General features: G+C 44.9%; 2 protein-coding genes across 2 annotated transcripts in view; one reads left to right on the top strand and one right to left on the bottom strand.

Moving 5' to 3' along the window:
- Positions 1 to 2,328, top strand: part of SLA (Src like adaptor) — a 29,457-nt gene extending 27,129 nt beyond the window's left edge. The window contains exon 8 of the mRNA XM_079984510.1: positions 1,074 to 2,328. Coding sequence (XP_079840636.1) covers positions 1,074 to 1,284 — 211 coding nt within the window. The 3' untranslated portion in view covers positions 1,285 to 2,328. The remainder of the gene's footprint in view (positions 1 to 1,073) is intronic.
- The window catches only part of TG (thyroglobulin), a 192,593-nt gene that overhangs the window by 83,581 nt on the left and 92,598 nt on the right, over positions 1 to 16,414 (bottom strand). Inside the window, exons 34-38 of the mRNA XM_079982822.1 lie at positions 14,518 to 14,682; positions 11,971 to 12,193; positions 8,550 to 8,643; positions 7,044 to 7,206; positions 2,815 to 3,014 (exon numbers count right to left, since the gene is read on the bottom strand). Coding sequence (XP_079838948.1) covers positions 2,815 to 3,014; positions 7,044 to 7,206; positions 8,550 to 8,643; positions 11,971 to 12,193; positions 14,518 to 14,682 — 845 coding nt within the window. The remainder of the gene's footprint in view (positions 1 to 2,814; positions 3,015 to 7,043; positions 7,207 to 8,549; positions 8,644 to 11,970; positions 12,194 to 14,517; positions 14,683 to 16,414) is intronic.

Here is a 16,414-nt window from a genome sequence, read left to right as displayed (position 1 = left end):
ACGAAAGAGTTTTTCGTTTTGGAGGTGCTTCGCAAAACGAATTTCCTATGGGCTTGCTTTGCAAGACGAAAATGTCTTGCGAGTTCCTGCGGTTTTTTTTCCCTCCCCCCCCTTTTTCTAAGCCGCTAAGCTGCTTATCAGCTGATCTGCTAAGCCGCTAAGCCGCTTATCAGCTGATCTGCTAAGCCGCTAAGCCGCTAAGCCGCTTATCCGCTTATCCGCTAAAAGCCGCTAATCCGCTAATAGCGCTAATCCGCTAAGCCGTCAATGGGCTTGCTTCGCAAGACAAAAAAACCGCTAGACGAAGAGACTCGCGGAACGGATTCTTTTCGTCTTGCGAGGCACCACTGTAAAGGGGTTGGAAACTGAAATTCGGAAGACAACGACAGGCAATGGCTGATTATTTTGTTAAACCCACACCTACTCAGTGATACAATCATTTAACAATCCCTTCACACATTCTAAGTCATGTTCTCACCAAGGCCTGGTTTTCTGTTGTGTGGATATCAAAGTTATTATTTTTTACAAAGGACTGCCTGCATGATTTATGTCAAACAAAGCCTTGCTAGGGAAGCCACCTCACTTTTGTAGCATGTGTATATATGTGCATACACATGCTGTCCCCAACTTAGTTATAACCAACCAAAACACTATGGAAATGCTACGTGGATACATTAACTTGATGGCTTGGAGCACGTGCATTTCTGTCTTCAAAAAACCAAAACAAAAAAACACACCACAATGACATCACTAGGGTAAGAAAGAAACCAGGTTTGGAAGCAGGATAAACCATTCTTCTTCAACGAGAAACCATCTCTAGTTCCAATTTCAGAAATGTTTGTGCTGATTTCCTTCGGGTCCAAATGTTAGACCAGGAGAGGACCAACATGGGTGGCACAACACAAAATGGCCTGGGGACACACAAACCCATTTTGTGGCACATTCCCAGACCCATTTGTCTATCTTCTAGCACTGCACTAAGCCAAACTGCAAAGAAGCTAAGGCAGTTGAGGTACCTTATTGTGTATCAATATCTCAGACAATAAACAACCTTCTCCTTCTTCTTTTTAAAGATCAAATGAAGATGACAGTGACATTGTAGACATGCTTGGAATAGAGGACTCTGGTCTGAGCTTTGGGCTGAGGAACAGCATCAGTTCCTATCTTGCCCTAACTGGAGAAACTGACTCTTTTTACACGAACAACCGGAAGCAGAAAAGCAGGTCTGTCATATTACGGAACAAGTTCGAATCACCCTTCATTTATCACGAGAACCAATCCTGATAAAGCAAAAGGTGGCCAAGAAGAAACTCAAGATACTCCATGTTCAAACGACAAAACTTTTGCACTGTTGGGAGATAACGCGACCGCCATTTTTTCAGTCCACAAGAGACCACGTTCTCTGGGACAGAGCCTGGAGACGGGGCTTAAAGTGTACAGTGAAAAGCAGTAGATGCCGACTGATAAGGAAAGCTCTTTCAGAAATGGCTCTGGTTGCGAGAACAAAGAAACGTGTATCCATTACCAGGTGGTTCAGGTTTGGCCAGCTACTATTTCTATAGGCTCTTATCCAAGTCAAAGGCAGTTCTTCCCCCACATCGTACACTCTATTTATAATAGGCGCAAGTTATACACAGCAACACACCATCACGTGCATTTTGGGTCATAGAGCTGGAATATTACCAGATCTTAATCTTCTGCCCTGAGGAAAATTATTCCAAATGTCAGGCCTTCCTCTGACCTGGCCAGACCACACAAGACCTTTAGCAGAGTTCATCACAAAAGGGAGCCTGCGGGATAAACAACTTCAGATAATCCAAAGCGTGGGGTTATTTTGCTTAGCAAAATCAGGTGGTACGGTCCTACCCTGGACCTCAGAATGCGGCCGGAAGAATCGTTTCTTTTTTACAATTCCGTACATAAAATATTCCATGTAAGAAAAAAACTAACACAGGGAGACCAAGTCAGTTAGAACCTTTTCCCTGATGCCCTGGTTTTTGTTTGTTTTTTAATGTAGAGAAAATCTACGGTTTCAAGCAAAGTAGTCCAGCTGTTGCTGTGCTTGCAGACTTGCCTAAATCAAATCAGATTAGGTTCTGCCTTATGAAATCCAGAGCCAGCATGTTTTTAGTTAATAACTGGAGTTCATCCTCAACCTCTCAGAGGTCCCAGATATGCATATATAAACTTATTTATGTGGGTGATACCCTTGTATAATGTAAATTGTATTACAGTGTATGAGCCTTGAGTGAAGCTGAAGAAAACATGTATATAGGTGTAAAAAAACCAAAAAAAACCCAAGTAATAAAACATTATTAAACAAACAGATTTCTGTGGGTAAAAGACTACCATATGTTTCACATACATCTGAACTAGACTAAAGCAGCTGTCTTTGGAAGAAATGGCACTCTCCCATAAGGGATGGGTGAATACATATCAATTTCTCATTTTTCCACTATTAAGTTCAATTCTCACCTTGATTTATTTTTTTAAGCAAGTCCGCATGAAAATTCAGCAGCATTTTAAGGTGAATTTCTCATAATATACACAAATTGACCCGATACACTCATTTTAATAATATTTTGACTAATATATGCATTTTTATGCACATTTACTCTTGAATATGCACTTTTGTACACGTTGCCCCTCTGAAGAACTGCCCTGCAAAATTCACAAAAGAGCGAATTTTGAAGGGTGACTGTGTCTCGGTTCTTGTTTTAGAAAATGCACATTGATGGATTTGCCTTTCAGTGTGAACTGAACCCAACTCCTCCCCCACTCCCACTACCACAATCTGACAGAATTGGTACTCACCATCAGCAGCACCCTCTTGAAGAGCCCAGAATCCACAGTCCCTGTAACCAGGTGAATGCTGGAAACATCTGCTCCACTGCCATCAGCTGCGATTGTAATCTGACCAGGGTCTCCTCCAAAACTTGCAACATTTTTCTGGGTCCATTTTAGAGCCGCTTCCTGGTCCCAAAGCCCCCAGTTTCCACTTGCCACCGTGGAACCTACAGAGAGAGTTGAGGGAGAGAGAGAAAATAGGAATGGAGAAAGATGTTATCGCTGTAGGAGATAAAACACAACTACAAATATGTAAAGGCCAGAGCTAACTGCAGTTAATATTGATCACAGTTGTGGGTCCAGACAACATGGCAAGAATCTTCTGCGAGAGGAGAGATGGGAATTAAGAAGCCCAACTTCATTGCAGCTCATTCACATTGCACTAAACCATGGTTTAGTGTGACACCTGAGTGTTGAGAGGGAACTGAGAGGCTGGGACTTGAGGGAAACAGGGCCTATGTATAAGTCAGGCTGTAAGCAGTTGAAGATGTCAGAGGATGAATAGACAAGCGGGAGAGGAAGACACATCAAAATAGCAGGCCAGGCAGGGGGAGGAATGCACCAAATTTCAAATCTTGGCTGATTGTTTCAAATCCAACCTGGGTTTGCCAGTCTCAGGGGTTAACAAGGTACCTGAATATATTTCCGCACAGTCGGCAGAACAGAATCAGCATGGTCATCATCATATAATAAAGAAGCATTTTTATTATTATTATTATTATAAGGGAACAAAATTCCCCTGGAGTACCATGCTATTATGCTGTTTTCAGCCCGCAAGCAGGAGTATGCTTTTAGGCTTTTAACTCTATATTTAGGCACATTTAAAATGGCTGGATTTCAAAGCAGCTGCAGGAATAATTAACATTGGCCACATACTTCTATCCTCCCTGTTAACCATTTCTCCTGCTACATCCATTTTCTTCTGGGCTCCTGACATGCAATTTACACCCCTTGGACACTCATGCTTCCTAAATTCAAATGCAGAGTTTGTACCAATGGTTGCATAGGAAATAATATTAGCTGCGCGGTTCCAACGGCAGCATAGAGGAGGGCATGCACCTGTGTTTCCCAATAGGAGAAGTTGGGTGAACTGGCCACACAATACAATTCTCGATCTGCTCTAATCATGAAACTTATCCACGGCGGTTCACCTTGCAAGTTCATTTCTCAAAATTAATTTCAGTTCTTGATTTCTCATGTATAAGAATACAAGGCAGGCGATGCTGGATCAGTCAAAAGGCCCATCTGGTTCTCACAGCGGCCAAGCAGATGCCGGCATTGGAAGCCCGCAAACCAAACCTGAACGCAAGAGCATTTTCTCCATTTGCAGTTCCTAGCAATTATTCAGAGTCGCACTGACTCTGACAGTGGGGTAGAACAGAGCCAACACGTTCCAACTGTCCCTACTTAGCAAGGATAGTGTTATGTACTGAAATTCTCACCCTGGGCTAGCAGGGGGATACTGTAGATAGTTATGCAAATGAAGGATCAAAAGTGACGTTCAGTGATTGGATAGTTTTAGAAAGTTGCTACAGCAACGTTGTACTGGAGCTCCATATAAGCAGGCTGACTGAGCCCTTCAGTTCAGTTCTGTCCTGGCCTGTGAATAAACAAGAGCTGTTTGAAGAATCGCTGTGTCATCTGATATGTTCACCCACAACTTAACAGATGGTGCCTTATTTTCTGGCACCAGTCCAGGGTACAATCTTGCCGAAGTTCAAGGTGACATGTTGGGACCTCCTCCTCTCCTTGGGAAACAGTCACAGCAAAGTGTAGACCATCTGCTTTGCATACAGACCTAAGCGCCATCTCTGGGGGACTGTGGGTGCCAGGCCATCCACAATTTTTTTACTGTGGGTGCCCGGTTGGGCAACCCAATGCATAATGCATCATGTCAGGACACTCCGTCTGACCCTTCTGCTGAGGCGGGGGGGGGGCTCCCTCAGGCCTTCGCACTGTGGCGGCGATGTGTGACATCACACACATGCACCAGGCACTCACAGTGTTGGGTGGAATCCAGTGTGAGTGCAGGCAGGAGATCCCAGATTCAACTCCTGGCATCTTCAGGTGGATGATATCTCCTGCCTGATGAAGAGCTGCTGTCAGTCAATACTTAGCTAGATGGACCAATGATCTGACTCGTGTAAGGAAGAAGAAGAAGAGAAGAAGAGTTTGGATTTGATATCCTGCTTTATCACTACCCTAAGGAGTCTCAAAGCAGCTAACATTCACCTTTCCCTTCCTCCCCCACAACAAACACTCTGTGAGGTGAGTGAGGCTGAGAGACTTCAAAGAAGTATGACTAGCCCAAGGTCACCCAGCAGCTGCATGTGGAGGAGCGGAGACGCGAACCCGGTTCCCCAGATTACGAGTCTACCACTCTTAACCACTACACCACACTGGCTCTCAAGCCAGTGTGGTGTAGGGGCAGACATAATGATAAAATTTGGGTATGGAGGAGGTGCAAGTGTTTAAGAGAACTCTGTGTGTGTGTGTGTGTGTGTGAGAGAGAGAGAGAGAGAGAGAGAGAGAGAGAGAGAGAGAGAGATATGGCGGAAGGAAATACTGCTTGTAGGTCTTTGTTGGACAAAATTCAGCAGAAGCGTAGAAAAGGAGAAGGAAGAAATTTCTCAGAAATAATAAAAGGGGAAGATGAGATAACAACAATGTGCCACAATCTATTGGACCAAGCTGAACTTAACTGTTGCCTTCTGGCTCACCACAGATCAACTCTGGTACATTTGCTGCCTTTGATTAATGCAAGAGCAGAGAAGTCTATGCAAGGCATTCAACAAAGAAATTGCAAGGTGTTCATTGAAATGGGAAGGGAAGGTCAAAAATAACGCTTTGCAGCTGGAAAGCACAGTTGCCTGAGATCCACACAGAGTTGCGACACTTCCTTCTGATTCATACTCACACAAAACTGCCTTGCATGCTACATTTATAGTGTTAAAGCATTGAGCAAGTGAACAAGGCATATATTTAATAAGTATCTTCATGACCAATAAGGACACACACTTGGGACAGTCTAAATAGGATGCTTATTTTGAGTGAGGGGGATGGAACCCACTGGTTCCCTGGTCATGACGACACCCGCCCTGGTTGGCTATGAACTGCCATTTTAAATATCCCACAATGCTTCAGAGCACCTGAGGCATTGTAGCCAAACTAGCTAGCATTCTTCAAGTAAACAAGATTAAGAAACGTGTTCTCATTCCAGTACTGGAGACAGCTGTTGGCATCTGTCTGTCTTGAGAGACATTGGGATGCGCCTCTGGGGGTGAAGCCAAACAGCTGGAGAATCACAGCACCCGCTGTGGCTGCAAAGACCAGCAACTTGTAACTGCTGTCTCTTGTGCTGTTTTTTGCTGCATTAGCAGCACCTAAGTGACCTTGCTGGAGTGCAAGCCTGGGCAGTGTGAATAGAGGTTCTGGGCTGCCCAGACGACAAGACCCATCTTTTGGCCACATCTTGGATGTGGTCCAAAGGAAAGCACCAGCTTAGCTGCAGGAATTGCCAGAAGGAGGCATACAAGATGCCATCCAACCACGTTAGAGACTCTTCTCTGGATTTGTGTAGGGTTTACTCTTTAGCCTTTTGTTGTCCTGAAAACACCCCACAAAACTGGAGGCAAAGGTAAAGGACCCTTGACAATTAAGTCCAGTTACGAATGACTCTGGGGTTGCGGCACTCATCTCGCTTTACTGGCTGAGGGAGCCGGCGTTTGTCCGCAGACAGTTTTTCTGGGTCATGTGGCCAGCATGACTAAGCCACCTCTGGCGAAACCAGAGCAGCACACAGAAACGCCGTTTACTTTCCTGCTGGAGTGGTACCTATTTATCTACTTGCACTTTGACCTGCTTTTGAACCGCTAGGTTGGCAGGAGTTGGGACTGAGCAATGGAAGCTCACCCCGTTGCGGGGATTCAAACCGCTGACCTTCTGATCAGCAACCAGACTGGAGGTAGTAGGCCTCTAAATACTAGCTACTGAGGAGCACAAGAGGAAGAAATGCTGTACTCATGTTCTGCTTATGGACTTCCCATAGGCATCATGTTGGTCACTGTGGGATCATGACATTGGACTAGATGGGCCTGATCTGATCCAGTTTTTTAATCCAAACCCCACAACTCCTACACACAGGAAAGTCCTGGTTTCATCTACCGCTTGTGTGTTCAACAAGGTCTATGACATACCAGTGGTTAGAAAGCCAAAGACTCCAACTCGGTAGTTCGCAGTTACGACGATGACATTGCCAGTTCCAGCTAGGTATGAGCCATCGATGAGTGTCCTCTGAGCCTTGACATCCTCACCACTTACACCATTGTGAAAGAACACCAGCACTGGTAGATTTCCACCCTGTGATAGCAACAGGCAGAAAAATGAAATCAGTTAACATTTTGAAAGAGTCTACAGTAGAATGACTAACGCAGTGATGGCCGAACTTGGCCCTCCAGCTGTTGTTGGACTACAACAGGACCAGTGGTCAGGGATGATGGGAACTGTAGTCCCAAAACAGCTGGAGGGATGAGTTTGGCCATCACTGGACTAAAGAGAACTGAGGTCAACCTAAAGGAGCCACAGGTAATATCCATTCATGTTGTACCAACCTTAAGGAGTCACAGATTATGGGTGATCTCCAACATTCATTGTATTCAGAGCAGACCCATTGAAATAAATGGACTTGAATCTATTGGCATTGATGGTTCTGCTTTGAGTATGACTACCACTCAATATTGCCTAATATATTTATTTTTATTGTAAAGACTAATGAGCCCCCTCTCTCCATCAAAATGTGTACAATGGGAGTTCAAGGTCAATAAAGAGCCAGGTTGTGTGAGATCCTTGGTTGAACCTCTCATCATTTTGTTACATTAAAGAAGCTGAAGGAAGTCTTACTTTTTAATTGGGCCAGTCCCATAGGGTGAGCCCTACCACTGGACAGAATGAGGGGGGTAGTGGATGTGGGGAAGGGGGTAGGAAGTGGCAGCACGGTGTCAAAGGACAGAGCTGCATGTACCATCTTCTTCCATTCTAAACTTCACTTCCTTACATTTCTGCATCGGTTTGCAAATATATTTATATTAAAATGCCCCATGAAACTCCATCAGCGTTTTTCTCGTGACGCAAATTTCTCCTGATATGCATATTTCCGCACACAATTTCCCCCAATGCATATAGTTAAGCGAGCAATTTCCCCTACTATCCTGCATGTTAGATTCACGAAAGTATGCAGTTTCACAAATACACACATTTTTTAGTTTCACTAGAGTTCCAAACTTCCCCCTAATAGGTACCCTTTTGCACGCATTACTTGGCTGACGAACTGCGCCACAAAATTCAGAGAAGGGCTGTTTCGATGGGCTGCTGTGCCGAAGGGCTCACATATCAGTTCGAGGAGTGCAATTCATGTAGTCTCTCATTAAAAGGCAATGGGAGATCGAGATTCTCCCCCTCCCACACCAGCAGAGGCAGTTTTAGGGCAGCGCAACCAATTCTTCCACACTGGGCGCTGCAGGTCTTTGCAGCTATAAGGCAGTGAATTGAGCCGAACAAAAGGCAAAAGGCAGGGAGGGCAGCAAATTTTGACCTCGCAAAGGGTGCCGCTGAAAAGACCAAAATCTACCGCTGATAGCAGTGGCAGCCCAGTGCTGTTGTGCATGAAGAACACTGGAAAGAGGTATCCCTGATTTAGTACTTACAGTATTAGGTGGGACATAAATGTTCAAATACAAGCAGTCTTCGCTGATGGAGGAAAGAGGAGCTCCATCATCCCCCGGTTGCCAGCAACTCGCCCTGGAGACATAAGGAAGTGTTATTACGAATGGGTGTCCATGTTTGCTTGCTTTTTAAATGAAAAACACTGGAATCAGATGGCCTGGTTCCCTACCAGTGGTGGGCTTTGGGTTTTAAAACGTCTGTGAGATGCCAAAAGTTGGCTCCACCACCCTGCCTCTCGCTCTCCGTTGTTCGTCATTGTTGTGGCACCCCCTGAGGCCAGTGCCAGATTTACGTTTAAGCTAAACAAGCTAATAGCTTAGGGCCCCACTCTCTTGGAGGCCCCCCCAAAAAATTAAAGGGGAAAAAACTGAATGTACATTTCCAACATATAAGATAAAAAACAAATAAAATAAAACCTACATACAGCAAGTGTTTTGTGTTGTGTAGGCTCCTATGATGTAAGTAATGGGCCCCGCCTGCTAGCCTGCTCCCTAAAATATCACTGGTTTGCTCATTTCTATATATAGGGTGCCTACATTCTGCAGGAACTGGTTGCATGGCAATAAGGGCAAATGGCTTGAGATACCTATTAGGTCCATAAATTTCCACATAGCATATATTCAATACAAGAACAGCGACAATTTGTTGTTGACAAAGGGCAGCTGGACATATAAAGGGCCCCATTATCTTCAGTAGCTTAGGGCCTCATCAAACCTAAATCCGGCCCTGCCTGAGGCACATGCTCAGTGCAGGTGGATCGGTCATGTTCCCCTATAAATCTGCCCCTTCTTACAATATGCAAGTATAACTAAACCATATGGATCTTCCCGCTGCCTCATAGTTTCATCCTCTCTCTCTGTTACCTCTTCTCTGTTGAAGGTTAGGACTATGCACAAACCACACATTTAAAGCACATGGCTTCTCCAAAATAACTGATTGCTTTGATGGATTAATTTGATCATTTGTTCTCTATACCTAGAGGGCTGTCGCATGGAAGATGGAGCACCTGCTCCGGAGGTTAGGACCCGAGCCAATGGTTTCAAGTAACAAGAAAGAAGGTTCCGATGAAACACCAGGAAGAAGTTTTTGACAGTCAGAGCTGGTCAACAGTGCAACAGACTCCCTTGGGAGGTGGTAGATTCTCCATCCTTGGAGATTTCTAAGCAGAGGTTGGATGGTCGCCTGTCAGGTATGATGATCTAACTGAGGTTCTTCACATTGCAGGAGGCTGGATGAGAATACCTCTTAGGTCTCTTCCAACTCTACCATTCTATGGCTTTAGTACAAGGAGTATTTCTATAACATTAAATCATTTGTGCCACTACAGTGGTACCTCGGGTTACATATGCTTCAGGTTACATACGCTTCAGGTTACAGACTCTGCTAACCCAGAAATAGTACCTCGAGTTAAGAACATTGCTTCAGGATGAGAATACAAATCGTGCTCCGGCGGCACAGTGGCAGCAGGAGGCCCCATTAGCTAAAGTGATGCTTCAGGTTAAGAACAGTTTCAGGTTAAGAACGGACCTCCGGGACAAATTAAGTACTTAACCCGAGGTACCACTGTACTTGAGTGTTAACAGCTCTCTAGAAGCATTTTTCCATGAGAAACACCCATGCTTTCACCTTGCCAGAGATGTTTCATATTAAGAGCACAGCACCGTTGACAAAGGATGTCTGCAGCTGAAATCAAATATATGCGGAGCATAAGCACAGAACATTTTCTGAAGCACACTTTTTTTTAAAAAAGAAAAAGCTGGTGTATAAAACCGTGCAATATTCTGTGTGTCTTAACCGTATGTTGCTGCACACCTGGATAAACAAGATGTTGACTCTCTGGTGGGGAACAGCAAGTCTGATGTGGTTGAGTCACCCACGCGACTCAGGTGCGCAAGAAATTAGGTCAGCAAAGGTCTGGGTTCTATCACCCACCAGTGACACTGTGCAGGAGGAGGGGGGCCCATGTGGTGTAGATGATCACCACATTTTTCTAACCCCCTAAAGGAACGAGTATGAAACATCAAGCTGAAATAGACAAGCTGAAATAGACCTGTATGACTTACACTGTTATTTCTTCTTATAAATGCATCTCCTTGGTCAGAAAACATATTATGTCAGGGATGAGGAACCTGTGGCCCTCTAGATGTTGCTGCTGCATTCAGAAAACAATTTGCAAACCGAAACCCAGCCACTTTTGGAAATTCACACTTCTCTGAATTTTGCAGCGCAGTTCTCCACACCCAATAATGTGTTTATTGTGCATTTATTAACCCCTGACCGTTAGGTCCAGTCGCAGACGACTCTGGGGTTGCGGCACTCATCTCGCTCTATAGGCCGAGGTAGCCGGTATACAGCTTTCGGGTCATGTGGCCAGCATGACTAAGCCGCTTCTGGTAAACCAGAGCAGCACACGGAAACACCATTTACCTTCCCGCCAGAGCAGTACCTATTTATCTACTTGCACTTTGACATGCTTTCGAACTGCTAGGTGGGCAGGAGCTGGGACTGAACAACAGGAGCTCACCCCATTGCGGGGATTCGAACCGCCAACCTTCTGATCGGCAAGCCCTAGGCTCTGTGGTTTACACCATGCATTTAATATAGTGAAGTGTACATAAAAGTTTCTTCTAAAAATATTAGTAAAAGTCACATCTAAAATGCATTATAATAAAGGAAAATGCTTTGCAAAAATGTGCATGTTTTCTGCTTTGCAAAAAACTGCAGAAATTCTTACTAAAATACTGCTGAATTCTAAAAAAAAAAAAAATTTAAATACTGCTGAATTTTAAAAAAAATACAATTTGATATAGAAATGTGAAAAACTGAATTTAAGACTGGAAATAAAATGAGAAACTGAGAGACTATTATTGATTGGGGGTTGCATTTCATTCCTGTTTAATTGCTTTTTATTATATTTTTATTACTGCTGTTTGCCAGCTTGTGCACTGTTAGCAACTAACAGTTAGGGGTGCAAGTTAACAACTAAGTGTTTGAATAGCCCTGCAAAAATCTGGTTGCGCAAGCTGATTGAAAACTATTTTTGTTGGTGTTGTGCCACTGAATTAACCATAAAAAGCCCAAACCATGTTGTTTCCTAAGGCCAAATGGTGCCCCTTCATGGATGATAATAATGGTAACAATGCTATAATTGACAATCTGCTGTTCTTTAACAGCATTCTCATTATCTCACCTGCCGTATGTTAGGGACAGCCATGAAGCTACCAGAGATACTGGTTCAAAGAGGGGGCAATCATCAAATTCGCCACCCTGCTTGTGAGTACACAGAGGCATATTGATTTATACCAAGGGGACTTTGATCTGCTCCAACATGGAAGCTCTCATGTTCTTACAGTAAGTGAACAAGATTACAGTTGGCAGCCAAGGTGCCAAACATCTTCTCACCGAGTTGTGGAAGCATTCCAGGACTCCTCCCAGATGAAAGCTTGTGGAGGACGGAACCGGTTCTCAGCCACTGGAGGATGTGCATAGGGAATCCCAAGGAACTGCCTGATCCTTTTCCAGCTGGAACCCACACGAATTGTTTGAGAAGTGCCAAACAAGGTTCCTTGTGACGGGATGTGGACAGAGGGAGCAGCACTTCTTTCAGCAATGGACAGGAATGCCTCTGTACAGAGCGAAGGGAGAATAAATCAAACCTTTACGGATCTGCTGCCAATTAACTGAAAGATTCCTAATAAGGCTGGGCTCCATTTGGGATACCACTGTCAGGAGCGTCTGCAGGAGCCAGGCCTTGGGACCAGGAGGGCTTCGCAGGACTGGGGCCGTCCTAAGTTTGTTCTGGAGAGGCAAGGCATGGCCACACAGGTGAGGCCACTTGGTAACTCACTGCACCTGGTGGCAAGAGCCGGTAAGGGATATAAGGTCAGCTCTTTGCCACAGCAACACGTTTCCTGCCTTATTGTGTTTGGCTTCTTGCTTCCTGATCCTCGGACCTTGGCTTCTTGACTCCTTGCTTCTCGACCCTCGGACCCTTGACTTTGTGACTCCCTGCTTCCTGACCCTTGGACCCCTGGCTTCTGGACTCTCGTTCCTGCTTCCACCCCACCATCTTGCCCCCGGTCCTGACGTCCTCAACCCGGACTTTGACCACCCACAAACCTGACCGTGACAGCCACAAAGCAATTAAGTCTGTTTGAGAGCTTAGATCTAGGTCTAAGTCTGGCTTTGGATGGCTCAGTTGGTTAGAGCGTCGTGCTGATAATGCCAAGGTTGCAGATTTGATCCCCGTATGGAACAGCTGCGTATTTCTGCATTGCAGGGGCTTGGATTAAATGATCCTCAGGGTCCTCTCCAACTCTACATTTTTATGATTAAATCTGTTTTAGGGCCTAGATCTAGGTCAAAAGAAGGCTTGGGCAAGCCTGAGCATAGCCCTGCAGATGCAACGACTATCCTCAAACCAGGTTTCATGGGAAGAGGTCTCAGAATGTGCTTCGCCATTATTCAATCTTACTATTTCCAGTTAGGCTTTTTAAAAAATTCTGTTTCATTGATCCATCAGCTTGTTTGGAGGAAGGTCCATTTGGAAAGAACGGAGTGTTTTCCAAACTCGACCCCTGCCACACCCAATATGTCCTGTTGGTAGTCTACTTTCTTCCACACTTATTTCATCTCTAGGCTCACAATTTTTTGGGGGGGTGGGGGGATTTTAGCCTAATGAGCACCGGTTGTGGATCCCTAACATATATTGTTCCTAGAAAGTGTCTCAAAAATCAGGAAGAAGAAATAATGGTGTCAGTTGCTACTTGGGCTCATCACCATCACACCATTATTATTATTATTATTATTATTATTATTATTATTATTATTATTATTATTATTTGATGGTGGTTATTTTGTGGGTTAAAATGGTTGCATCTGCAATGAGAGGATTTTATATGCGTGTCTGGGACAACCCAGTCAGATGCGCGGGGTGCAAATGTTGTTGTTGTTTTCATTTTGCAATGAAAAAACATAACCCAACACACCCAAGTATCAAAGAACTTTCACCGCTAAGTTTAAAGAGTTAGAATCATAGAATTGTAGAGTTGGACTCAAACCCACAACCCTAAGACTAAGAATCTCATGTTCTCCCAACAGAGCTACCATGAATGAGCTGTTGTTTTTTAAATAGCAACTACAGCAAACTGTGAAGGTGGTACAAGCACTTCATTGGCCACCTCACCCAGGATGCCTCACTCTGAGGAAGGACCCCCGAGCCCTTTCCTACACTGAGGCAGGGAGAAGGTGGGGCAGCAGAAAGCCACTTCTAATGCAATGTTGAAAGAAAGAAAAAGGGAAATGGGGAAGAGAAAATGGAGCCTGGAGTGTGGAAGAGGCAGCATGGGATATTGGCGGCTGATACCCTCGCTCTCATTTGCCACCTTGCATAACTAAGAGTAACAGGTTTGCAGACCAGAATATTCCCTCCTACCTGAACCTAATATTGACCCCTTTTGGCAAGGTCATTGACAGTCACGCTGGTGTACTTCTGTCAAATACTCTGCTATTAAAAGGTAAAGGACCCCTGGATGGTTAAGTCAAGTCAAAGGTGACTATGGGGTTGCGGTGTTCATCTCACGTTCAAGCCGAGGGAGCTGGCATTTGTCCACAGACAGCTTTCCAGATTATGTGGCCAGCAGGACTAGACCACTTCTGGTACAACGGAACACCGTGATGGAAGCCAGAGCGCACCATTTACCTTCCCGCTGGAGTGGTACCTATTTATCTACTTGCACCGGTGTGCTTTTGAACTGCTAGGTTAGCAGGAGCTGGGACAGAGCAACGGGAGCTCACTCTGTCATGGGGATTCGAACTGCTGACCTTCTGACTGGCAAGCCCAAGAAGCTCAGTGGTTTAGACCACAGTGCCACCTGCACCCACTCTGCCAATGTAGGCAAATAAGAAAACACATGCCTTCTTCCTCTGGCCCTTCTGCCACAGGCTTACCTTGCCTGCGATAAATATAGGTAGCTGGCTCCTTTAGTAAAAGTCGACAGTGGGGGCCTTCAAGGCCAAGTGTGCAAGTCTGTGTTTCTGGGTAAAACATGCATCGCATCACTGAAGGCTGTGGTTCAAGAGTAGTCACCAAGCATGACTTGTCCTTGGAGCAGGCTGTTGAGAACGAGAGAAAAGGTCTGTGAGTTAGGTGGGTGGATGGACAGACAGATAAGCAATGAGAAGCACAAAGCTATTTTGATAGACCGATGAGGAGAGATATCATGATATATAGGTAAATGAATGGAGAATATGGCTGGAGTTGGCACCACCCAAGGTTGGGCATCTGCCAAGGAAGGGCCCCGTACTTGGGAAACCATTTGTGAAGGTGGAGTAAGGATCAAAGAAGACAGGGTTGGCCCACTTATGAGGCAATGTGAGGTGGCCGCCTCAGGCAGCAGGAGCTACAGGGGCAGGAGGTCCCAATATAGAACATTGCTCAACCCTTCTTCCCTGGCAGGGAGGGGGATGCCATCTTTGCCTCAGGGGTCAAAATGTCTTGGGCCGGCACTGACTGAAGTTAATGAACAAAGCACTCTTGCTGAGCGCGAGACATTTCTGCAGGTATAGTCCAAGGAATTAGGCCCTCAGCAGATCTCCTCCGCCAATGGCTCAATCATAGTGTCTTACCAAAAAGAAAATAATAATAATAATTATTTTAATTGTATCCCGCCCTCCCCAGCCAAAGCCGGGCTCAGAGCGGCTAACAACAAGTAAAAATAGCACAGTGTACATAAAATCACACAGTCAATTAATTAAAATACACTCGAAAATCAATTCAGAATCAAATTAATGGCAACCATTGGGTTAGAGTTCTATGAGGATTACAGAAGGAGAGAGGGGATCAGACTATGCCTTGGCCAAAGGCCACGCAGAACAGCTCCATCTTGCAGGCCCTGCAGAAAGATGTCAAGTCTCACAAGGCCCTAGTCTCTTGTGACACAGCGTTCCACCAGATTGGGGCCGCAGCCGAAAAAGCCCTGGCTCTGGTTGAGGCCAGCCTAACCTCCCTGTGGCCCGGGATCTCCAAGATGTTTTTATTTGAAGACTGTAAGGTCCTCTGTGGGACATACCAGGAGAGGCAGTCCCGTAGGTACGAGGGTCCTAGGCCATATAGGGCTTTAAAGGTTAAAACCCAGAGAAAGATGGAGAAGCAAATGAAGGAAGGAAAATATACGGACAGCTGGATGAAGACAAGTAAAGAAATTTATAGACAGATTGATGGGATAAAGGGAAAAGGAAGAACACAATCAAGTTAGGGAGTGGTTTTCGAATATGATTTTGCACTCACCTGTTAACAAGTCATGCATATGTCTATTTGTGCATGCACTCATTATCCCCCCCCCCCTTGAAAAAAACAACACCCAAAACTTTTTTCTTTTCTTTTTTTAAAAAAAAACTGCTTCAAGAATTGGTGGTTGTGCTTTCGTGACATCACAAGCATTGACCAATCCATGGCATCCACAGCCAGCCTATGCTGCAAATGTGCAGAGTAATTTTTTCAGAGATCAACCCAAAAGGAGCAAAATATTTGGGCTGAAAAGTACGCTTGAAATGAGGGGACTTCCAAACTGACCCTGCTGCTCTACAGATATTACCATTTTCATCCTCAGACAAGCAGACAATAAGATTCAGCTGAGTCTGGTTTGGGGTTGCTGTTTTTTGGTGTGTGTGTGTGTGGTTTTTTTTATAAGCAAAAACCCTAAATAACACTAAGAAGCAGGCTCAAAAAGCTGAATCAAGAACTAAGGCCTAGTTCCTCACGGAGATTTGGGCTGTAGAAAACACAGCGATTCGCCCCATCTGTTAGATATTCAGGCAAGACTTTATTTGTTCATACACAGAAAAG

Source organism: Podarcis cretensis, assembly GCF_951804945.1.
Source record: "Podarcis cretensis genome assembly, chromosome: 7".
In the NCBI taxonomy this organism is placed as follows: Eukaryota; Metazoa; Chordata; class Lepidosauria; order Squamata; family Lacertidae; genus Podarcis; species Podarcis cretensis.
The sequence above is the reverse complement of the archived record's forward strand: the minus strand, read 5'-3'. Positions and strand labels throughout refer to the sequence as shown.